This window comes from Onychomys torridus, chromosome 7, assembly GCF_903995425.1.
Source record: "Onychomys torridus chromosome 7, mOncTor1.1, whole genome shotgun sequence".
NCBI lineage: Eukaryota > Metazoa > Chordata > Mammalia > Rodentia > Cricetidae > Onychomys > Onychomys torridus.
In genome coordinates, this window is record NC_050449.1 from 101808145 (window position 1) to 101830262 (window position 22118).

Here is a 22118-nt window from a genome sequence, read left to right on the forward strand (position 1 = left end):
CACCTGTCCCCTAAGACCTGCCATGTAAGCCTTCTACATCTGCCCGAAGTCATCACCAACACTCTCTTTTCCAACTCACTGAAACACCACAGCCTATATTATTACAGCAACAGTCCCTTAAATGATATATTACATGCGTCTGCTTCTGACTCTCTCTAACCTTTTCCCAGGCAGGTAGAAAAGTGATCTTTTAGCCAGGCGGTGGTGGCGCACGCCTTTAATCCCAGCACTTGGGAAGCAGAGCCAGGTGGATCTCTGTGAGTTCAAGGGCTACAGAGTAAGTTCCAGGAAAGGCGCAAAGCTACACAGAGAAACCCTGTGTTGAAAAAACAAAACAAAAGTGATCTTTTCTAACCAGAGTCCTCATCACTTCACATCTTGTTAATTTAAAATTATTCAGTAACCGTTCCACAGTTCTAAGAATGAAAACAAAACTGCCAATCTTTCCTTCCTCTCTGCATTTGGCAACTGCACTGGCCCTTTTGCCATTTCATCTTGATTCAAGGTCTTGTAGAAACGGTTTTCTCACCACTTTGCCGAGTGTCTAGTCATTGTTCTGTTGCTGTGAAGAGACACCAGGTAGACCAAGTGAACTCATAGTTTTGGTTTTGAGCCTAGCTGTTAATGGCTGAGCCATCTCTCCAGCCCCACCAAGTCAACTCTTAAAAGGAAAACATTTAAGGGACTTGCTTACAGTTTAAGAGGCTGAGTTCATTATCATCATGACAGGCAGAATAGCAGCACACATGGCACTGGAGGAGTAGCCAAAAGCTATATCCTAATCTGTAAACTGCAGAAAAGAGAACTGGGCCTGGCATGGGCTTATGAAACCTCAAAACCCACCTCCAACGAGACACTTCCTCCAACAAGTCCACAGCTCCTCCAAGAAGACCACACCTCCTAATCCTTCTCAAACAGTGCCACTCCCTGATGACTCAGCATTCAAATATATGAGCCAATGTGGAACATTCTTATTCAAACTACAACAATGAGTGAACACCTATGGAAGCCCTTGAAACTAAGAGTTTTCTCTATCAGAGTCACCGAAAGGAAGCTTTAACTGACTTTCCAAATGAGGTCATATTCCTGTCATAGGCTCTGAAAAAACCAAGTCCTTCCCTTCAGAGCAGTGACCTAAGTCATTTGTTTGGCTGATCATGGTCTCCTTTCCTGACTATAGTTGCCCCAGCAATGAAATTAGGTCTATCTTTGCTTGCCCAGGTGAGCATCATCTCGTCTTCTGCGTCTTATCATATATGTATATCACATCCATGGTCTGTACTTATATTTACTGTGATCTAAGTATATGCATGCCACTGACATGCTCCTCATCTACCCCGGTAGTGAATGTGAGAGGGAGTCAAAGAGGACATCTGTCCCCAGCTTGTGCTTTGGATTGACAGCAGTGTTCTTTCAATAAAGAATGTGAAAAACCAACTTGGGAAGGATGGAAGAGACGCTGTGTTTGGTGGTAGATGTGTGTAAGGTTTGAGGTCTCTGAGTGTACAAGAATGACGAATACCTTTGGATAGTCTTGTCTGGATCTCACAGGACAGACATGAGAGGTATAAGAGTGAGCCAGTGTTTGAGCATTATTGAGATCTTGTAGGGCTGAGAAGATGGCCTCTGACTGACAAACATGATTCCGAGATCATCCAGCACCAAAGGACCATAAGAAGAGAATGACCCTGCAAAGATGGGGGAAATCCAGCCATGTAGTTTAAATGAATGAAAACATGAAAAATAACATTCAAATTTTATTTTTCATAACAATCATTAATTTTTGATTTGAGATTTAATTTTTTTCTGACAATGATCTACTTTCATTATCTAAAAAGATATAACTGAAATTAGGTTGCCATAATTTTGTTGTCTCCTAGTAACAAGAAAAGCAGCCAATAGTTTTATAAAATAACACTACCAAAGTCATTTTTGAAATGCTTCCTACTGCGCCTAGCCTACTAGAGGCACTGTGTCTGAGGCTGGAGAGAAACCATTCAGGTAAGCTGAGTTGCTCCTACTTGTATCTGCTGAGCTGCTATCAGGAAGGTAGTGCTCAAGGAGATGGTGGAGTGTTTGATCAGTAAGCCTATACACTGCCTTAGATGTGATGGTAGAAAGCTCTACTGTTTTAAAATAGATAAATATGCTTGAAGGGATAGAGTAAAACAGCTTCAGAGTTGGCTGGCGGTGATGGCTTAGCTTTTAATCCAGCACTCGGTTTGAGACCAGCCTGATCTATACAGCTAGTTCTAGCCAGAGCTGTTACACAGAGAAACCCTGTCTCCAAAAGCAAACAAAAAAGGACAAATTTTATTTTTTATCTATCTATCATCTATCTATTTATGAGACAGGGTTTCTCTGTGTAGCTTTGCACCTTTCCTAGAACTTACTCTGTAGTCCAGGCTGGCCTCGAACTCACAGAGATCTGCCTGCCTCTACCTCCCGAGTGCTGGGATTAAAAGTGTGCACCACCACTGCCGGGGGAACAAATCCTTCTTTTTTGTTTGTTTTTGTTTATTCCTTGAGGTTCTTGCCTCTCTCTGCCTCCTCTGTGCTGGGATTAAAGGTCTTTACCACCACTGCCCTTCTTTGATAAATCCTTCTATTTTATTATTATTATTATTATTATTATTATTATTATGTGTTTTAATTTTATACATCAGCCATGGGTTCCCCTGTCCTCCCCCCTCCCGCCCCTGCCTCCACCTTCTCCCCATCCCCTCCCCTCCATTCCCATGTCCTCCAGGACCAAGACACCCCTGGGGACTCATTTAAACCTGGTGGATTCAGTACAAGCAGGTCCCGTCCCCTCCTTCTAGGCTGAGCATGTGTCCCTGTGTAAGTCCAAGGTTCCAAACAGCCAGCTCATGCACTAAGGATAGATCCTGGTCCCACAGCCTGGGTGCCTCCCAAACAGTTCAAGCTATTCAATTGTCTCACTTATCCAGAGGGCCTGATCTAGCTGGGGGCTCCTCAGCCGTTGGTTCATAATTCATGTGCTTTCTTTCGATTGGCTATTTGTCCCTGTGCTTTTTGCAATCTTGGATTCAACAATTCACGCTCTTGCAGTCCCTCCTCCTTCTCGACAGTTAGACACCTGGAGCTCCACCTGGGGCCTGGCCTAGGATCTCTGCATCCACTTCCATCAGTTATTGGATGAGAGTTCCAAGACGACTGTTAGGGTGTTTAGCCATCTGATCACCAGATAAATCCTTCTTAATAGAGAAGAAACCCTATATGAGCCTTTAGGTTGGATCATCCGGCTAACCCCTGTATTGTCTTGGAAACCCCATTCCTGTCTCTCTCTTTCCAAACCCTGCCTGCACAGAGAGTCTTCAAACAAAAGAAAGGTGCCAAAAAGCCCAGTTCTACATTTTTGGTGACTATTGCAACTTCCTCCCCTGAGGCTGCCAGCCACCAAGTCCCCGACTAAGTGCTCAGTATTTGATCATACTTAGGTTTGGTTGGTTTTTTTTGTTTTATTTTGTTTTTTGTTTGTTTGTTTTTTCGAGACAGGGTTTCTCTGTGTAGCTTTGCGCCTTTCCCGAAACTCACTTAGTAGCCTAGGCTGGCCTCGAACTCACAAAGATCCGCCTGCCTCTGCCTCCCGAGTGCTGGGATTTTTTTTTCCCTTGGTTTTTCAAGACAGTCTCTCTGTGCAGCTTTGCGCCTTTCCTGGATCTCGCTCTGTAGACCAGGCTTGGCCTCGAACTCACAGAGATCCACCTGCCTCTGCCTCCCGAGTGTTGAGATTACAGGTGTGCGCCACCACCACCCGGCTGTTTTTTGTTTTTTTTTTAACGATACTTGGGCACAAACCCAGCTTGTGGAGGACATGTCATTCCCCCTCACCTACAGTGTATAAAATCTCCCTGCCTTAGTTCTCTGACCTTCATCTCTAGGACCAGTGATCCTCCCAGGGGTTACACTCTACTCAATAATACTTGTTAGACTTTTTCAATTTGACTTGATCTGGCTTACTGCATGGGTAGAGAAACTTATTATGGGTGAAGGGGCACAGGAAACCTATTATCAGCCTCAGAAAATCATTTATCAGTAGATAGCCATTCTTTGAATGTGCTCAGGTATACTTTTTAGATTTTTATTTTTATGTGTGTGATGAGTGTTTTGCCTGCGTGTTTGCACCATGAGCATGCAGTGCCTCTGGAAGCCAGAAGAGGGCGTCAGATTCTCTAGAACTGGGTTACAGATAGGTGAGCTGCCAGATGCTGGGAAGAAAAGCAAGAGCTCTTTTTTTTTTTTTTTTTTTTTTTTTTTTTTTTTTTTTTTTTGAGACAGGGTTTCTCTGTATAGCTTTGGAGCCTTTCCTGGAACTCACGCTGTAGCCCATGCTGACATTGTGTGTGTGTGTGTGTGTGTTTCTTTTTCTTTTTTTAAAAGCAATAACTCTTAACTATGAGCCATCTCTCCAGGTTCTGTGCTGGGATAGATTTTTAATTAGTAGGGCTGGTTTTGATTACAGAGCACAGAATTATCACTTGTCCCCAGTTAATGTTAGATGACTAGACTTAAATCCATGTATAGCTAGTTTTCATAAAAATGTAAACATGATAATGTTATGTGCTTTGGTAATTCACATTCAGTGAATATACAAACACTAAGAGCTGGTTATAGCTGGACGGCGGTGGAGCACGATTTTAGTCCCTGCACTCAGGAGGCAGAGGCAGGTGGACCTCTGTGCATTCAAGGCCAGCTTGGTCTACAGAGCTAGTTCTAGGACAGCCAGGGCTACACAGAGAAACCTTGTCTTGTGGTGGGGGGGAGTGGTTATAGTGGTGAATCCCTATATTCCCAATTTTGGGAGGGGAGGCAGGAAAATCAGGAGTTCAAGGCTAGCCTGGTTTAAAAACCAGCAACAAAAATTAAGTAATGATAGCTCTGGTTTTATCTATGACTTTTCCTGCAGAGGTTCAAGCACTCTTTCTTCTTTTTATGAAGGCAGAAGACTAAAAGGTGATTAAAGTTGAAGATTTATGTAAACATTTGCAATTGACAAACACCTTTCAAATATCAAGCCATCCCAGAACATTCTAAAACTGCTGATTCTTTTTGTTAAGTTTGTTTTGTTTAGCAAATAAAATGCATATTATAGCAATAAGAGAATGAAAAGAGCTTTGGCTTTGAATTCAAGCCAGACTTGAGTACAATTCCTTGTACTTATTTTTGCTTATTTGTGTCAGTTTCCTCATCTGGGAAACAAAAATGATACTGCCTAACTGAGAGGTAGCTCAATAGGATTCAGTTTATTATTATTATTATTATTATTATTATTATTATTATTTGTCTTTATGGGGTTTTTTTTTTTTTGAGACTGGGTTTCTCTGGGTAGCCTTGGCTATCCTGACCATCTTCTCCCACTGAGAAGGAGAAAATACTTGTCAGTTGAGTAGGGAAGAAGGGTACAGTGAGAGTTTGCAGAGAAAGTAAGAAGAAATGTATAATTTTTATCAGAAAAGAGTTAGAGGGGTTGGGGATTTAGCTCAGCGGTAGAGCGCTTGCCTAGCAAGCGTAAGGCCCTGGGTTCGGTCCTCAGCTCTGGTTAAAAAAAAAAAAAGTTAGAAGGGACCATGAGGTCTGACTTGATGGTCCTTACAGTCCCTCATAGATGAAGACATAGATAAGTATGCCAAAGCCTGAAAGCTGGGACCTTCTGGTATTTTCCTTGCTTCCTCTTTGGCATTGAAGGAGACAACCTTTCAGGTCAATCACAACCCAACATATTACTAGTGCAGAAAATTCAGTGGCAGTATGGTGTGGACAGACTGAGGAAAGCTCTGTCATGGCTGGCCTTAAGTGCTTTGCTCTTGTCTCCAGGTGTTCCTTCACAAGCACAGTAGGTCATGGGGAAGGTAGTTATTGAGAGCTGAGAATGAACAGCCTTCAGGTGGATGAGATGAACCCAGAGTGGGCACTGCAGAACAGGTGGGCCAGGATGTAGGTGAGACAGGAGGACCTTTAATGCTCAAGCGGGTTCTAGGTCATGTATCCAAGTCTTTTAAGCATCTTGGACATCAGGGCTTATGGATTGGCAAATTTCCTGTGGACAAGCCTCTTCTGAACAAGAAGTATCCTGCCCTGGGCCTCCTGACTCTTTCTGGAGAGCACCACATATCTACCCCTCTTCAGCACTATCTGGTATCTGCTTATCTGCCACCTGAAAGTTAAGGGTGTTAGAATGTGATGGTTCGTTTTGATTGTCAACTTAACAAGAATCACCTGGGAAGAATCTAAAGAAGGAATTGTTTAGACCATGTCGGCCTACAAGGAACTAATCCTTAGTGCTTTGATTGATGTTGGAAGACCCAGCCTAAAAGTGGGCTGTACTATTTCCTGAGTTGGATCTTGGACTGTATTTAAAAATGAAGAAGAAAGTGAGCTGAATACATGCATGCATGGTTTCTCACTCGCCAGTCTTGACTGTGGATGTGACTAGTTAATGAGTTCCTGCCTTGACTTCTCCGCCACCATGGACTGTAACCTGGAACTGTAGCCAAGTGAACTATTCTTCAGTACAGCTGCTTTTGTCAGGGTGTTTGGTCATAGCAGCAGAGAAGAAACCAATACAGCGCAAGACCACTTGTGCAGTAGGACTTTACTTTGGGACGGGAGTTCCCAAATAGTGACAAAGAGGAGACTTTTTAATTATGAAAGCTCGGTCTTAGCATAAGCTTGTCCCCCTACCTCTTGTAACTTAACCCATATTTTTAAATCTGTGTTCTACCATAGGCTTTACCTCTTCCATTCTGTGTGTCTGACTTGTTTGGCATCTCTTGAGTGTCTCCATTATCCTCTTCCTCTCTCTGCCTGGAAGTCTAGTCTATTTCTTCTGCCTAGCTATTGACCATTCAACTTTTTATTATACCAGCCACAGCAATCCCTCTTCACAGTATACAAATATCCCACAATATTTTCTCCTTGTTGTCTAAATAAAAAGGGAAGATTTTAACTCTAACATAGTAAAACTATATACAGTAAGAATACCAAGTTTTGGGGGTGGGAATTTAACTCAGAGGTAGAGTGCTTGCCTAGCAAGCCCAAGGCCTGGGGTTCGATCCTCAGCCCCCCCCCCCCAAAAAAAAGAAAGAATATCAAGTTTTAAGGATTACATTCACAATGTCCAGTCCATTTATATTTAGCAAATTTGGAGAAATTACTCTATTATCTATTCTGTCTTGATGACATTTTTTATTGTAATGTATTACTATCCTAAAAAATACCCTTTTAGACAAAACATTTTCTTAGGTAAACAACTTAAGCTTTTATGTTTCTCAACCTTATAAATGTTACATCTCTTATCTACGTTTCTTAGTTGAGGGGATGGCAGTTTCTTGCTTAGTGGCTAGCTTTGCCAGGATCCAGATACCCTGTGTATTTCCCATCTTTATATGGCTTTTTTAAAAAATTATTATTATTACTTTACTCTCTCTTTAAATAATTTATTGATTTTTTTTTTTTTTTGAGATAGGGTTTCTTTGTGTAACAGTTCTAGCTGTCCTGGAACTCAGTTTGTAGATCAGGCTGGCCTTGAACTCACTGAGATCCACCTGCCTCTGCCTCCTAAGTGCTAGGATTAAAGGCATGCACCACTACTGCCCAGCCTTTAAATACTTTATTATTTTTAAAGTATTTTTTCCTGATACTTTTTTTTTATTTAATTAAAATTTTTTTTCACTGCTGTTTTGCCATGGATGTCAGGTCCTCTGGAACTGGAGTTACAGACAGTTGTGAGCTGCCATGTAGGTGCTGGGAATTGAACTCAGGACCTCTGGAAGAGGAGCCAGTGCTCTTAACCTCTGAGCCATCTCTCCAGTCTCAACTATTCTTTTCGATGACTTTCTATACTCATTTTCTTTTCTTTGTTCAGCATCTGAGCACATTTTAAAACATACTGTTCATTTTTAGAGGTTTTCTGTGTCTAGACCTGGCTTTACTAAGCATCTGAAGTGTTCCCTAGCCTAGTGAGACAAATCTGAAACTGCCACTGTGCAGCTCAGTTTAGCGAATGGTGCTGGCACATGGTGCTGGCTAGCTCAAGCCTGCAGGCAGCAGACCGGAGTCTCTGTGAGCCAAGCACCAGCCCGCCTGAGAGACTGCGGGACTAGGAATCCACATCCAGCTCCTTGTTCAGACTTTTCTTAGCTCTCTCTGGCCCTGTGCTTGGATATTCAAGCCTCCATATTGGACGCCAAACTTGTTTGCTATTCCTGACATGCAAGGATATGTACTTGGCACTAAAGGTTTTTGCTTGTTTTGAGACAGAGTCTCACTATGTAGCCCTGGATGGCATGGAACTTACTTTGCAGACCACACTGGCCTTGAACTCACAGATATCTACTTGCCTCTGCAAACTCCCTAGTGTTGGGACTAAAGGTACATGCCATTACATCTGGCCTAGCACTAATTTTTTTTTAACCTTTTTATTCATTCTTTGTGTCTTTCACACATGCATCATGATCCCATTCATTTCTCTGTCCCTTCATATCCACCCTCTGCCCTTGCAAAACCCCCCCCACAAAAAAAATTTTAAGAGAAAAAAAAAAAAGAAGGAAAAATCTCATCATGGAAGCTGTAGTGCAACACAGTGAGTCACACAGTAAACCCCTTTGTCCATTTATCTTTGCTTGCAAGTGTTCATTGGAAAGAGCCATTGGTCTGGTTCAGGGCCTCTGGTTTCTGCTACACTATTGATTCTGGGCCCTCACTGGGACTTCTCTTGACTATCCTGTTGTTGCCCTGCATCATGTCATCAAGATCCTGCAGCTTTGTGTCTGCAGGACCTGTTTTCTCATTTTAAAGAGTGGGGAAGGTTTTTGTTTGTTTTTGAACAGCCAATATGCTTCATATGCTCCAGCAGTTCATATAGGTGAGGTGGATGTTGGAGTGGACCAACTCATAACCCTGGTTCTGGGCCTAGGTAGTTACAGGATTGGTCAATCTGCCAGCTCTCCCCCATCCTCACCACCAATGTGAGCTCTCCAGCATTGCCCTGGCTAGTTCACCCCTTGCAGCAGTGAGCAAGGGGCAGGGTCAGTTCTCCTGCTTTCATGCCCTCAGGGTTGGCTCTCCTACACCTGGACCATCAGGGCCAGCTCTACTGTGTTGCCCAGGCGAGGGGCAGGGGCCACTCTCTCAGTGCTGCAGCTGGTGAGGGGCACAGCCAGCTCTCCCACATGTCATAGGCAGCACTGGGTGGGGGTAGGGGATGGGGAGCATCTCTCCTGCCCACACCACCATATGGCAGATGAGAGGTGTGCAGCCAGATCTCCCATGCTCATATTTACCCATACCCCTGTCAATAGGGTCAGCTCTGTTATGCTAGCACTAAATTTTTTAATTGTGGCTTCTAAGGTCTGGTCCATCAGCTTCTGGGTCAGGCCAGTGTATCTCTGAATGCTTTATGATCAGTTGGGTAATATGTCCATGAGGAAATAGCATCAGGTCCTCCTTCACTTTAGCCAGGACATAGCCCACAATCTTTTCATTCTCATCCACAGTGATGCAGCAGAAGTCGGCCAGGAAGATCCATGAAAGATCTAGTATTTCATTTGGTATTTCTTTTAAAGATTTATTTATTTATTATGTATACAGAAGAGGGCACCAGATCTCATTACAGATGGTTGTGAGCCACCATGTGGTTGCTGGGAATTGAACTCAGGACCTCTGGAAGAGCAGTCGGTGCTTTTAACCACTGAGCCATCTCTCCAGCCCCATTTGGTATTTCTTATGAAAGCAGATGAGATTGTAGTATTCATGTTCATCAGGTCCTGTGTTCTAGCTTTTCGAGACAGGGTTTCTCTGAAGCTTTGGAGGCTGTCCTAGAACTTTCTTTGTAGACCAGGCTGGCCTCGAACTCTGCCTCCCGAGTGCTGGGATTATAGGCGTGCGCCACCACCGCCTGGCATGTTCTAGCTTTTAGCATTGCAGATTATCATAATGGCATGTAGAGAGCCTGTCAGACTGCTGAGAACAGAGATGATGTTGTCTACTTGAAGAGGTACCATGTGCCTCGAGAAATTGAGATCACAACCAGAGCTGTGGCTGGATGGTCAAGATGGGGCATTATTTCAGGACCCCTCAATTAACTTTTTGTTAGGCTCTCAGATCTACCTTCAGTTGTTTTTTTTTTTTTCTTCTACTAATTCTTAAATTTCTCTCTCCTCCCTCAATTTTGTTTATTTTAGACAGGATCTCAGTATAGCTCAAGTTGTCCTGGAACTCAATGTGTAGCTAAGAAAATGTAACCTAGAACTTCTCATCCTCCTGAATACTAGAGTTATAAGCATGAGGTACATGCCTGTTTAGGAGGTGTTGCTGATCAATCCTAGGACTTCACACATGCTGTGCAAGCACTCTGCCAGCTAAACTGTATCTCCAGACCCCAGTTCTCTCCTTTCAGAGAGTGGGAAGGTTTTTGTTGTTTTGTGATGTATCTTTCCATTCTTTACCTCCGTTTCCCCATGCTAAAGGCTGACCCGGGTTCCACAGACGGAGGGCAAGTGCTCCTACCCCTTAGTGTCAGGTTTGCGCCTTATTCGTTTGGTTTTGTTGCTGGAGAGAGTCTTAGTGTATAGCCCAGGCTGGCTTCAAACTTGAAATACTCCCACCTCAGTTTCTCAGACACTGGGTTTACATGTATGTACTACGATATTAGGTATGGCAGTATTTTAATCGTTTTATGTGTGGGGGTATTTTGCCTGTCTGTATGTGTGTGTACCACATGAGTACCTGGTGCCTGCAGAGGACAGAGAAGGGTGTCAGATCTTCTGGAACTTGAGTTTAAAATGTCTCTGAGCCACTATGTGTATGCTAGGAATTGAACCTGAAAGAACAGCCAGTAATCTTAACTGCTGAGTCATCTCCTCTCCAGTGCCATATATATTTTTATAGTTACATTCATTATTGTGGGGGGCAAACGTGTCACAGCATGTGTATGGAGGTCAGAGAAGAACTTCCAAGAGTTCTCTTTCCACTGTATAGGTTATAGGAATGGAATTCAGATTATCAGGCTTGGTGGCAAACACCTTTGCCTACTGAGATCGATTTTAAATTGGGACTAGAGAGATGGCGCAGAGGTTAAGAGCACTGACTGCTCTTCCAGAGAACCTGTGTTCAATTCCTAGCACCCACTTGCTGGCTCAAACTGTAACTCTAGTACCAGGGGGTCCAGTGTCCTCTTCTGGCCTCTGTGGGCACCAGGTACCCACAGGATGCATAGATGATATACATTCAGGCAAAACAGCTATACACATAAAAATATCTCAAGAAAATTTGATTTATGTGTATGTGTGTCTTTGTGTAGGATAAGTTCCAGCTTATCCTTAGTTACATATACTATATATACATACACAGGCGCCTATGGAAGAAGCCAGAAAAGGACAGTCTTGTGAGCTGTCCAACCTGGGTCCTGGGAACCAAACTCAGGCCCTCTGGTGCATTGAAGTTATAAGGAGCTTTTCTTTTTAGGGAAGTATTTTCCTCCCTCCCTCCCTTCCTTTCCTCCTCCTTCTTTCTCTTTTGTTTCTCTATGTAGCCCTGGCTGTCCTGGATCTTGCTCCATAGACCAGGCTGGCCTTGAACTCAGTGATCTGCCTGCCTCTGCCTCCCGAGTGATGGGATTAAAGATGTGCGCCATTGCCAGCAGGAAAATATTTTCTGTATTGTCTTTATATGATCATGCTGAGTAACAATAATTTGTGGTCAAATATGGAAGAGCAGGCTAACCCACTGGTGATTGTGGGTTGTTAGTTATGTTATCAGAGGGCTTTGGGGGGGAAGGGGGAGGGGTATGTGACACAATGATGATGACTAAATGTTGACTTTTTTTTTTTTTAGCAGTTCCGGCTCCTGGCAGGTTTACTAGACGAGTATCAGGTATGTGCTCTCTTTTATAAATACTACTAAAATTCTCTTTTAAGATATAGGAATATCTTAAATATTCCTATATAATATAGGATATGAACATAAATTCATATCCAAACTGAAAAGATAAAATAACAATATTAATACTATAAATATTTATTATGCTAAAGTAAAACTACCTGTGATTTCAAGTAAATATGTATATATATTCTTATAATTTGTCTTTTTGCATCTGTGTCATAATATTTTTCTATATTTACAAATAAATCATTCCCAAAAGTGATTTTTCATGTTGCTATTTTTAGCATCCTAAATTATGCTGCCACTAAAATTTTTCATGAGTTTTTGAGTCACTTAAATTATAGTCTTTAGTTACAGCATGGAAAGTGGTGTTCTCTGTTGAGAGACTGAACGTTGTCTTGGCTGTTTTTTGTTTTTTGTTTTTTGTTTTTGCTTTTGTTTTTTCGAGACAGGGTTTCTTTGTAGGTTTGGAGCCTGTCCTGACTAGCTCTCTCTGTAGCCCAGGCTGGCCTCGAACTCAAGAGATCCACCTGCCTCTGCCTCCCAAGTGTTGGGATTATAGGCGTGCCACCAATGTGGCCGTTTTCCTTTTAGAGGCAGTGTACCAATAAGGCTTCAGGGAAAAGGTATCCCGAATATGCCACCTTATACTACGATCTCAAGAATAGAACTTCAGCTCATTTTATTTGATGTTCTTGTAGTTCACAAAAATTAATGCTTTCAGACTACAGAAAATCTATTTGTATTTGTATTCCCCTACCCTCCCCTTTTTGAGTCAGGGTCTTACATGCCCCACGTTTCCCTTTACTTCCCTGTGTGTCCAAGGATGGCCTTGAGTTTATGATCCCCTTTCACACATATATAGTGCTTGGAATTTAGGCATGTGCTGCCATTTATTTAGTGTTGGAGATGGAACTTTGTACTCTGCCAACTGAGCTAAATCCATAGCTTTCTAGTTTTTTGTTTTCTTTAGGGGACTAGCTTGATAACATTTTTTTTTTTTTGAGCTGAGGATCGAACCCTGCGCCTTGTGCTTGCTAGGCAAGCGCTCTACCACTGAGCTAAATCCCCAACCCCGATAACATTTTTTGTTATGTATTGTGGTCCAAGTTATATTATTTTTTCCAACAGATATAAAATACTTTTATATGAGGTGAAGAACCACACACAGCAAGGCATGCAGAGAGAAAGACTCCTGCAAAGCACGGGTGTGTTGGGATGGATGTATATGATTCTGGAAATCAAAGTTCCAAATTGTTATTATTTTTAAAATATTTAATGCTAGGTGGTGCTAGCTCATACCTTTAATCCCAACACTCGGGAGGCAGAGGTAGGTGGATCTCTGTGAGTCTGAGGCAGGCCTGGTCTACAGTGAGTTCCAGGACAGCCAAGGCTTCACAGAGAAATCCTGTCTTGAAAACCAGTCCCTCACCCCACCCCACACACAAAATGATTTATTTATTTTATTTCATTTTTATGAGTGTTTTGTCCACTTGTGTGTCTGTAAACCACGTGCACGCCTGGTTCCTGAGATGGCCAGAAGAGGGTGTTGGGTCCCCTGGAACTGGAATTACAGACAGCTGTGAGTGAGCTGCCATGTGGACGGTAGTGACTGAACCTGGGTCCTCTGGAAGAGCAGCCAGTACATTTAACCACTGAGCCATTTTTCCAGCTCCCCAAATTATTTTTTTTAATATGTTTTTTGTTGCTGGTGTTTTTCTTTGGTTTTATTTATTTGAGACATGTAGACGAAATTCTAAATGGTCTTATTAAATAAGAAACACAGAGCCAAATAGAGTTAAAAGCAAGAGCCACCACTACCTTATCTGACCACCTTGCAGCCATGTAGTTGCTTCCCCCAGAGAGAGAGAGAGCTTCTTCCTGTGTGACTGTCTTCTTACTGCCTTTCTATTCTGCCTTCTCATTGGCTGTAAAGCCAACCACATGACTTCCTCATCACTGTCTATACAGACCTCCAGGTCTCTATGGTTGGTACTGGGATTAAAAAGTTCAGGTCACCTTGCTTGGCTATGTCCTTGACCACACAGAAACTCTGCCTGCCATGTGATTGGATTAAGGGTGTGTGCTACCACAACCTGACTTCTGCTTAATGGCTATGACCTCAGATTTCCAGGCAACTTTATTAACATAAAAATAAAATCACATTTCAGCACAAATAAAATATCACCATAGAGACAGGAACTCAGTATGTAGCACAGGAAGAATTCATGAAACTTTAAAGCACTGTTTTGTTTTGTTTTTGAGACAGGAGATTACTATGTAGCCTAGGCTGCTCTTGAATTTATGGCAGCCTTCCAGTTTCTGAAATGCAAGAATACACTACCATACCTGCTCTAAGTGCTTCTTTCTTTCTTCCTCCTTTTTAATTTATTTTTATTTTATGTGCATTGGTGTTTTACTTGCATGTAAATCTGTGTTTTAGAGTTGGATCCCCTGGAACTGGAGTTACAGACAGCTGTGAGCTGCCATGTGGGTGCTGGGAATTGAACCTAGATCCTCTGGAAGAGCAGCCATTGCCCCTAACTGCTGAGCCATGTCTCTGCCACAGTGCTCCTTTCTTGATGCTATGCAAAATTAATGTTAACTGTCTTTGAAATATATGTCTACCAATTTCAAAATTTTATTCATCAAAAATAAAAGGAGGGGCTGGAGAGATGGCTCAGGGGTTAAGATCCCTGGCTGCTCTTCCAGAGGTCCTGAGTTCAATTCCCAGCAACCACATGGTGGCTCACAACCATCTGTAATGAGATCTGGTGCCCTCATCTGGCCTTCCAGGGATACATGCAGGCAGAACACTGTACATGTAATAAATAATTTTTTTAATTTAAAAAATAAAATAAAAGGAAAAGGGAAAACTTAGACTTCTTATATGTATGTTGAAGCTACAAAGTACATTAAGCAGAAATCTGGTAGCATCTGTGTGTCTATGTAGTGAGTATTCTGACTGGTGATGACAGGCTAGTTTACTGAGAATCTGACACTATGTCAATCATTTATTCCCAAGTGATAATGCTCTTTACTAAATGGTACTGCCTTGTAAGGCTTACATGCTTACAGTGTATTAAAATAGTATGCTGTATTTTTTCCATAGTTATCTTAAACTGAAGTGTCACTAACAGTTGCTTAATGTAATTTAGAAATCCAGTGATAAACTGGATTATGCCTCCCCACCAAATCTATATATTGAAGCCATATCAGTATGATTATACTGAAAAAATTATATTGAAAATTACATTGAAAAAAATGGTCTTTAAAGAGGTTATTAAGGTCATAAGAAAATAAGACCTTATAAAAAGAGGAAGAGAGCTGGGGAGATGGCTAGCCTGGGACATGCTTATAATGCAAGTTTGAAGATCCCTAGCACTCACGTGAAAGGTTAAGAGCAGCAGCACACATCTATAATCTCAGTGTTGGGAGAGATGGAAGACCAGTGGATTCGTGCAGTTCCCTGGTCTGCCAGCCTGACTGAGTCTGTGAGCTCCGATTCAGTTAAAGACTGTCTCAACAAATAAGGTGAAGGCCTGGGGCAGTGGTGCATGCCTTAAGTACCAGCACTCAAGAGGCCATCTTGGTCTACATAGTGAGGTCCAGGTCATCCAGAGCTACATAGTGAGACCCTGTCTCACATACATAGAGACAAATAAATAAATAAGGTGTAGAGTGGATGTGAAAGGCACTCTCTGGCATACACATGACACCTCATACTTCTTTTTTTCTAAAATCACATATTTTATAACTTCCTTTTTTTTTTCTCTCTCTCCAAATTTAGTCTGTGCAGAAACCTATAACCCTGATGAAGAAGAGGAAGATAATGACCCAAGGGTAAGAACTAAGGCTAAAGTGTTATGTAGAATTGTTTTCTACTGACTCTCTTCTACTGCATACCTCAACTTAATCACTGATAGTGAAAGTATGTGCGAATTAAAATCTCAGTGAGAAGTCACGTGCTTTCTCTCATATGCAGACCCTAACTTTTAATGTCTGTTATGCCTGTGTGGAAGTGTGTATAGACTATAAAGCTAAATAGGCAACCATGAGAGAGGAGTAAGAGGTGTAGAGAAAGGGTAAGGAGGAGGGCAAAAGGACATCTGTGACATGAAAAGGTGCAAAGGTCAAGTGGGGGAAGGGAAGAAAGGGGAATTGGTGATCAGAGGAAGGAAGAGAAAGAACAAAAACATATTTTGTACTAAAAATACCAAAGATGTTTTGTGACTGATAAAAATAAATTTTAGCTGGGCATGATGGCACACGCCTTTAATCCCAGCACTCGGGAGGCAGAGGCAGGCGGATCTGTGAGGCTAGCCTGGTCTACAGAGTGAGTTCTAGGACAACCAAAGCTGTTACATAGAGAAATCCTGTCTCAAAAAATCAAAATAAATGAATGAATGAACGGATGGATGGATAGATGATAGTTTCTGTGGGATGTTATTGTTTTATACAGTTCATTGAAACTAGCCCCAGTTGAGGGTTTGGTGAGAAGAACCTGACATAGCAGGTACCAGGCAGAATTCTTCCCAAGGATTCACAAATGGAGATCATTACAATATTGTAATAGTGAAAAATGGAAAAACTAAAATGACCCTTTAATAAAGGATTATCACCTATGGCTAAATTATGTTATATTCAAAGTAAGAGAACCATATAGAACAGGATTTAATGCTATCGCATTTGTTAGCAGTTAGGCATCTGTACTGGCCTGCCCTTGGGGTCCTGACAGGATAGACCTCAGCTGCAGCCACTAAGAGCACTTCTTGTGTGCATTTGGTACCTTTCCTTATAAAAGGCGGGCTTGTACACTCCTGTTTCCTTTCTCTTCTTCCTCGTCCTTATCCCCAGGGACTGGTCCCTGTCCCCTTCTCTCTCCTTCCCCTCAGTAAACCTCCCATGTGGCCCTGTTGTAGGGAGTGACTCCTTCCCGTGTTGTTTTTAAAATATAACAGCATGCGCTCGCTTCGGCAGCACAGATACTAAAATTGGAACGATACAGAGAAGATTAGCAAGGATGACACGCAAGTTCTTGAAGCGTTCCATATTTAAAAAAAATAAATAAAATATAACAGCATGTATATTTAAATGAGGTGCTTCTTTATTTTATAATTAATTTTGTAAACTAAAATAATTAATGCATTTGTCTGTTTGTATATCTCTGCAGAGACATATACCTAAAAGAGTATACCCTAGACTGTAACCATCCTAGTTGACTGATTTTTGTTTGTTTTTTGAGATCGTTTCTCTGTGTAGTTCTAGCTATCCTGGTACTCTGTAGACCAGGCTGGCCTGGAGATCTGCCTGCCTCTGTCTCCTGAGTGCTGGGATTAAAGGTGTGCACCACCACTGCCCGGCCTAGTTGACTTTATTTACTTTTATGTATGTGAATGTTTATATATATGCATCACATTCCTGCCTGGTTCCTGTGGAGATCAAAAGAAGGCATTGGATCCCCAGGAACTGGAGTTACAGGCTGGGGTGCTGGGAACCAAACTCATATCCTCTGAAAGAGAAACAAATGCTCTTAACCTTGGGCCCATTTCTTCAGCTCCCAGTTTTGTTTTTAATTGTGTATGAGTGTTTAGTTTGCATGTATGTCTGTGCACTACATCTCTGCCTGGGATTAACAAAGAACAGAAGAGGGCATCAGATCTCCTAGGACCGAGTTTTGAGTTGTCATGTGGGTGCTGGGGACTGAACTCAAACCCTCTGTGGAGCAGCCAGTGCTTTTAACTCCTGAGCCCTCTCTCCAGCCACAGCAGCAACCCCCCTTTAAAAACTTTTAAACAATTAACATTTATGAGCTCTCATGTTTACATGAGTGGGGTTATAAAAGACATTTCTATGATCGTGCATACCTTAAAATGAGTAACCTATGAAGGATTTCTGAAACACTGTAATAATATGTGCCAGATGTGGTGATACACACCTTTAATCTCAGAACTCTGGTAGCAGGAGCTGTCAGATATCTGTGAATTTGAGGCCAGCTTTCCCTACATAAGAGATTCCAGGCCAGTCAAGGATACATTGTGAGACCTTGTCTGAAAAACCAAAAATGAATAAACAATAAAAAATAAAGTGCTACCATTGAGTGATTATAAGAGGTGTGCAGACTTGGAAAAAATTAACTCTGGATATTGTAAAACTCTTGATGACTTTTCAAATTTAAAACACATTTTCTCTAATTTCCTAATTGCAAATGTATGTTATTAGTTCCCTCTTTCCACCTGTGTGTGGGTTCTGGCGATTGAACTCAGATTGCCAGGCTACCACAGCAAGCATCTTTACCTGCTGAGCCATCACCTTATATTACAAATTTAATATATTTATTTTTGGTAAAAAAACCATACTTAGGAAGTAGCATAGAGACTTTGAATATGTTATTTAATCCGTATGACAACTGGTTTGTAAATACTGCTAACACTGTTAATAATTGTTGGTGTGTGAACTGTAGGTTGTAGCCATTGTTAATTACCATCTCTGTGTAAATGTCAGTGGGCAACATGAACTCCTCTGGTTATTTTATTTGAAAGTACTCTTTCTAGGCTGGAGAGATGGACCAGTGGTTAAGAGAACCTGCCGCTCTTACAGAGAACCTACATTCAATTTCCAGAACCCACATCAGGTGGTTTTTAACCACCTTATGATTCCAGCTTGGGTGATTGGTCACCTCTGGCCCTTGTAGGCACCTGCACTCATATGCACCTCCCCATACGCTGACACACACATACACATAATTAAAAATAAAGATAACGTCAAAGATACTTACTGCCACAGTTTCCCGTCGTGAGTCAGAGCAGTACTGCTCATTTGGGATCATTCTTAACTCTTCTTGCCTTTTTTTTTTTAATCGCTTCATCTAATTTTTCAGTGAATTTAGTGTACACTGTCTTCAAAATCTGTCCAAACTTCTCTACTTCTTGGTGTTGTTTTGTCTTCGGCACAGTGGCTGCACCTTAATCTACTGTTATTATAGCATTTTTGATTCCACAGTTACCAGCCTGCTCCTGCCACTGCCAATAAAGGTAGCTTCAACTAAATCTTTAAATAAAACTGGAGACAGACCCAAAGGCTGAGGTGAAAACCTGCTTGTAGCATGACTCTTAAATGGTCTCATTAATAAAAACAAACCCAGGGCCTGGTATTGGGGTGAATGCTGGACAATCAGAGAAGCGGAACAAGCCACAGCTTCCTTACCTTGCCAATTCTCAGCTGATCCTGTTTCCTCAAACTGGAAGCCTCTGAGTCCTTACCTAGAATGAATCTCAGCTAAACTGCTGCTTAAAGGCCTAAAAGCTTAACCACCTCTAGTTACTAGTCCTCACGCCTTATATACCTTTCTGCTTTTTGCCATCACTTTCTGGGACTAAAGGCGTGAGTCGCTATGCCTGGCTGTTTCCAGTGTGGCTTTAAACTCACAGAGATCCAGATGGATCTCTGCCTCTGGAATGCTAGGATTAAAGGCATGTGCTACCACTGCCTAACCTCTATGTTCAATATTGTGGCTGTTCTGTTCTCTCACCCCAGATAGGTTTATTGGAGTGCACAATATTTTGGGGAACACAATACCACCACATTTCCCCCCCTTTTTTTGGTCTAAAATTAAAAGAAGCTTACAACTAATACAAGAAAAACTATATCCAGTAAGTATATACAATATATACAGTCAGGAATTACATTAACGATGTCTAGTCCATTAACATTTGACAGATTCAGACAAAAAACTCCAGTCTGCTAACATTTGATAAACTCAGACAAAAAATTTCATTACTTATTCTATTTAAAACAAGTAGTTCTGGGCTGGAGAGATGGCTCAGAGGTTAAGATCACTGCTCTTCCAAAGGTTCTGAGTTCAATTCCCAGCAACCACATGGTGGCTCACAACCATATGTAATGAGATCTGGCGCCCTCTTCTGGCCTGCAGTCATACATGCAGGCAGAACACTGTATACATAATAAATAAATAAATCTTAAAAAAAAATAAAACAAGTAGTTCCTTTTTAAAAGTAAATTCAATAATTGATCTGTTTATCTTATCATATCCATATTCTCTCTTTTTTCTTTTCATGATAGATTCAATAATCTACCTTTTGTCATTTTTACATCTTTCCCTTTTTCTTTTTAGAGTAGATTCAATGATCTACCCATTTATCCTATTATTTCTTCATCTTTTTTCTCAGAGTAGATTCAATGATCTACCTCATATCTGTATTCCCTTTTTTCTTTTTTTTTTTTTCAAACAAAAACTCTGAATCTAATCTCCTTGTTCAGCTTTTTTCCTGACCATTTACAGTTAACAGCTTGTAACCAAACATCATAAACAATGACAATAGCCATAACTCATTAAACAACCAAAAACTATCTTTCCCCCTCCCACTTCTTGGGAATGTGGGCATTGTTTTCTTAAAATTACTTCCTGCTTTCTGGGGGTGAAGACATCTTTAGGGAATCCTGAAAAGAAATTTTTTGGGTTAATTGTCAAGTCCTGAGAGAGTTAGTTGTATCATTTGTCCAGTCTCTGCATAACGGGAAAGTGCAGGGCTTGTCTCAAGTCTTTGTTCAAGTAGTCTGTCAGGCTGTATCATCTCAGCCAGTCATCTGGAAATTGTCCTGAGCAGTTTGTAGTCCAAAGCCGGACTTTGAGTGGTGTTAATCAGCTAATGGTATTATCATAGTCCATGTGGAATTGTCAGTCGCTGTGAGGTCCCATCATCCTTTTGTAGATTTCAAAGTTGTTGTTAGGCATGGTCATGGTTCCCCGCAGATTTTTTTTTTTTTTTTTTTGGTGCCTCCTGTGGTTTGGAGCAATCTGTAATTCTTGCTTGATAATTGTTTTGTTATGTGTAATTTTACTGTGTGAAAATTAAAACCTTCCTTTTGGAAAAAAAAAGAAAAGCAAGTGCTGTGGATATCGCTCTGTATAAATAAAATGCTGATTGGTCAGTAGCCAGGCAGGAAGGATAGGCAGGACAAGCAGAAAGGAGAATTCTGGGAAGTGGAAGGCTGAGTCAGAGAGACACTGCCAGCCGCCACCATGAGTACCAACATGTAAGATACTGGTAAGCCACGAGCCATGTGGCAAGGTATAGATTTATAGAAATGGGTTAATTTTAGATGTAAGAACAGCTAGCTAGATGCCTGAGCCATTAGGCCAAACAGTTAAAATAATATGTGTCTGTGTGTTTATTTTATAAGTGGGCTGCGGGACTGCCGGGGCTTGGCGGGAGCTGGAGCTACACTTACTAGCTCAGAAAGATTGAGTAGCAACTACTTAACCTTTTCTCCTTGCTGGTGGCTCCCAAAAAGCCCATCCTTCTACTTTGCCAAAGCTGCTCCACTTAAAACTCCTCCCTTCTACTCCCAGTGTGTCACTTTATTTCTTCAGCCTTCTGATGCTCTTTGATTACTTTCTGATAGCTAGTTGTTAGCTCAGCCTCCTGACCCAAGATTAATTTTATTTAATCAATGCAATTGCAAACTGGAGGCTTACAGTGTGATCGAATATCCTCCAACCTCATGGTACCTTCATAATTACCACCTGGTCCCAACAGTAGTGTGTGCTTCCCAGCCTCCTTTAGGCCTAACTAATCCTAATCCTAATTTAACAGCCTTGTGGTCCTTCTAATATTAGATCTCTTCCTGAATTGATAACCTCAAACCACTCCCAAGTTGTTAGAGAAAGTTCCATTTATTCTGTGACCTCTGTATGGTGTCCTCTTGAGTTTAGACGTCCCTCCCGCAGCCGGCCTGTCCTGATGGTTTCTGTTTGCAGCTGTCACATCTGCTCTTCCTTCTCCCACCAGAGGTCCTTGCTCACCACAGCATCTCACCACCTGCTCTCTCAGGTTGTACTGCTTGAGATCTTAGCACAAGTGTCACCTCCTCAGTGGGGCCTCACCGAGCCCGACGTCAACAGACTCGTGGACTTACCTCGCTTGCCTACTTTTTGTCCTTAATCTGTCAGTCTCCAGTGTATTTTATGTGTTTATAGAATGTAAGGACTTTATCTATGTGCTCACTGTTGTCTCCAGAGCTGAGAGTATCTGGAACTGAGTAGATGAACAATATTTATTGAAGGAACAATTTATAACCCTCTGCTGTCCAGATGAGACTCTGGAGGCTTCCAAGGGATAGCTGATGATTGCCAGCCACACAGACAACAGGTAGCTCCAACAGTGCTTCTCGAATTGCCTCCCATAGCAGCA

The 22118-nt window shown here is 41.8% G+C and overlaps 1 protein-coding gene and 1 pseudogene across 2 annotated transcripts in view; both read left to right on the forward strand.

The window, feature by feature from the left end:
- Prkar2a (protein kinase cAMP-dependent type II regulatory subunit alpha) overlaps positions 1–22118 on the forward strand; it is a 77166-nt gene that overhangs the window by 21496 nt on the left and 33552 nt on the right. The window contains exons 2-3 of one of the 2 annotated variants that reach the window (XM_036193064.1): positions 11857–11895; positions 15695–15747. In XM_036193064.1, coding sequence (XP_036048957.1) covers positions 11857–11895; positions 15695–15747 — 92 coding nt within the window. The remainder of the gene's footprint in view (positions 1–11856; positions 11896–15694; positions 15748–22118) is intronic. The other variant, XM_036193065.1, reaches the window with a different exon arrangement.
- Positions 16869–16962, forward strand: LOC118588102 (annotated as a pseudogene).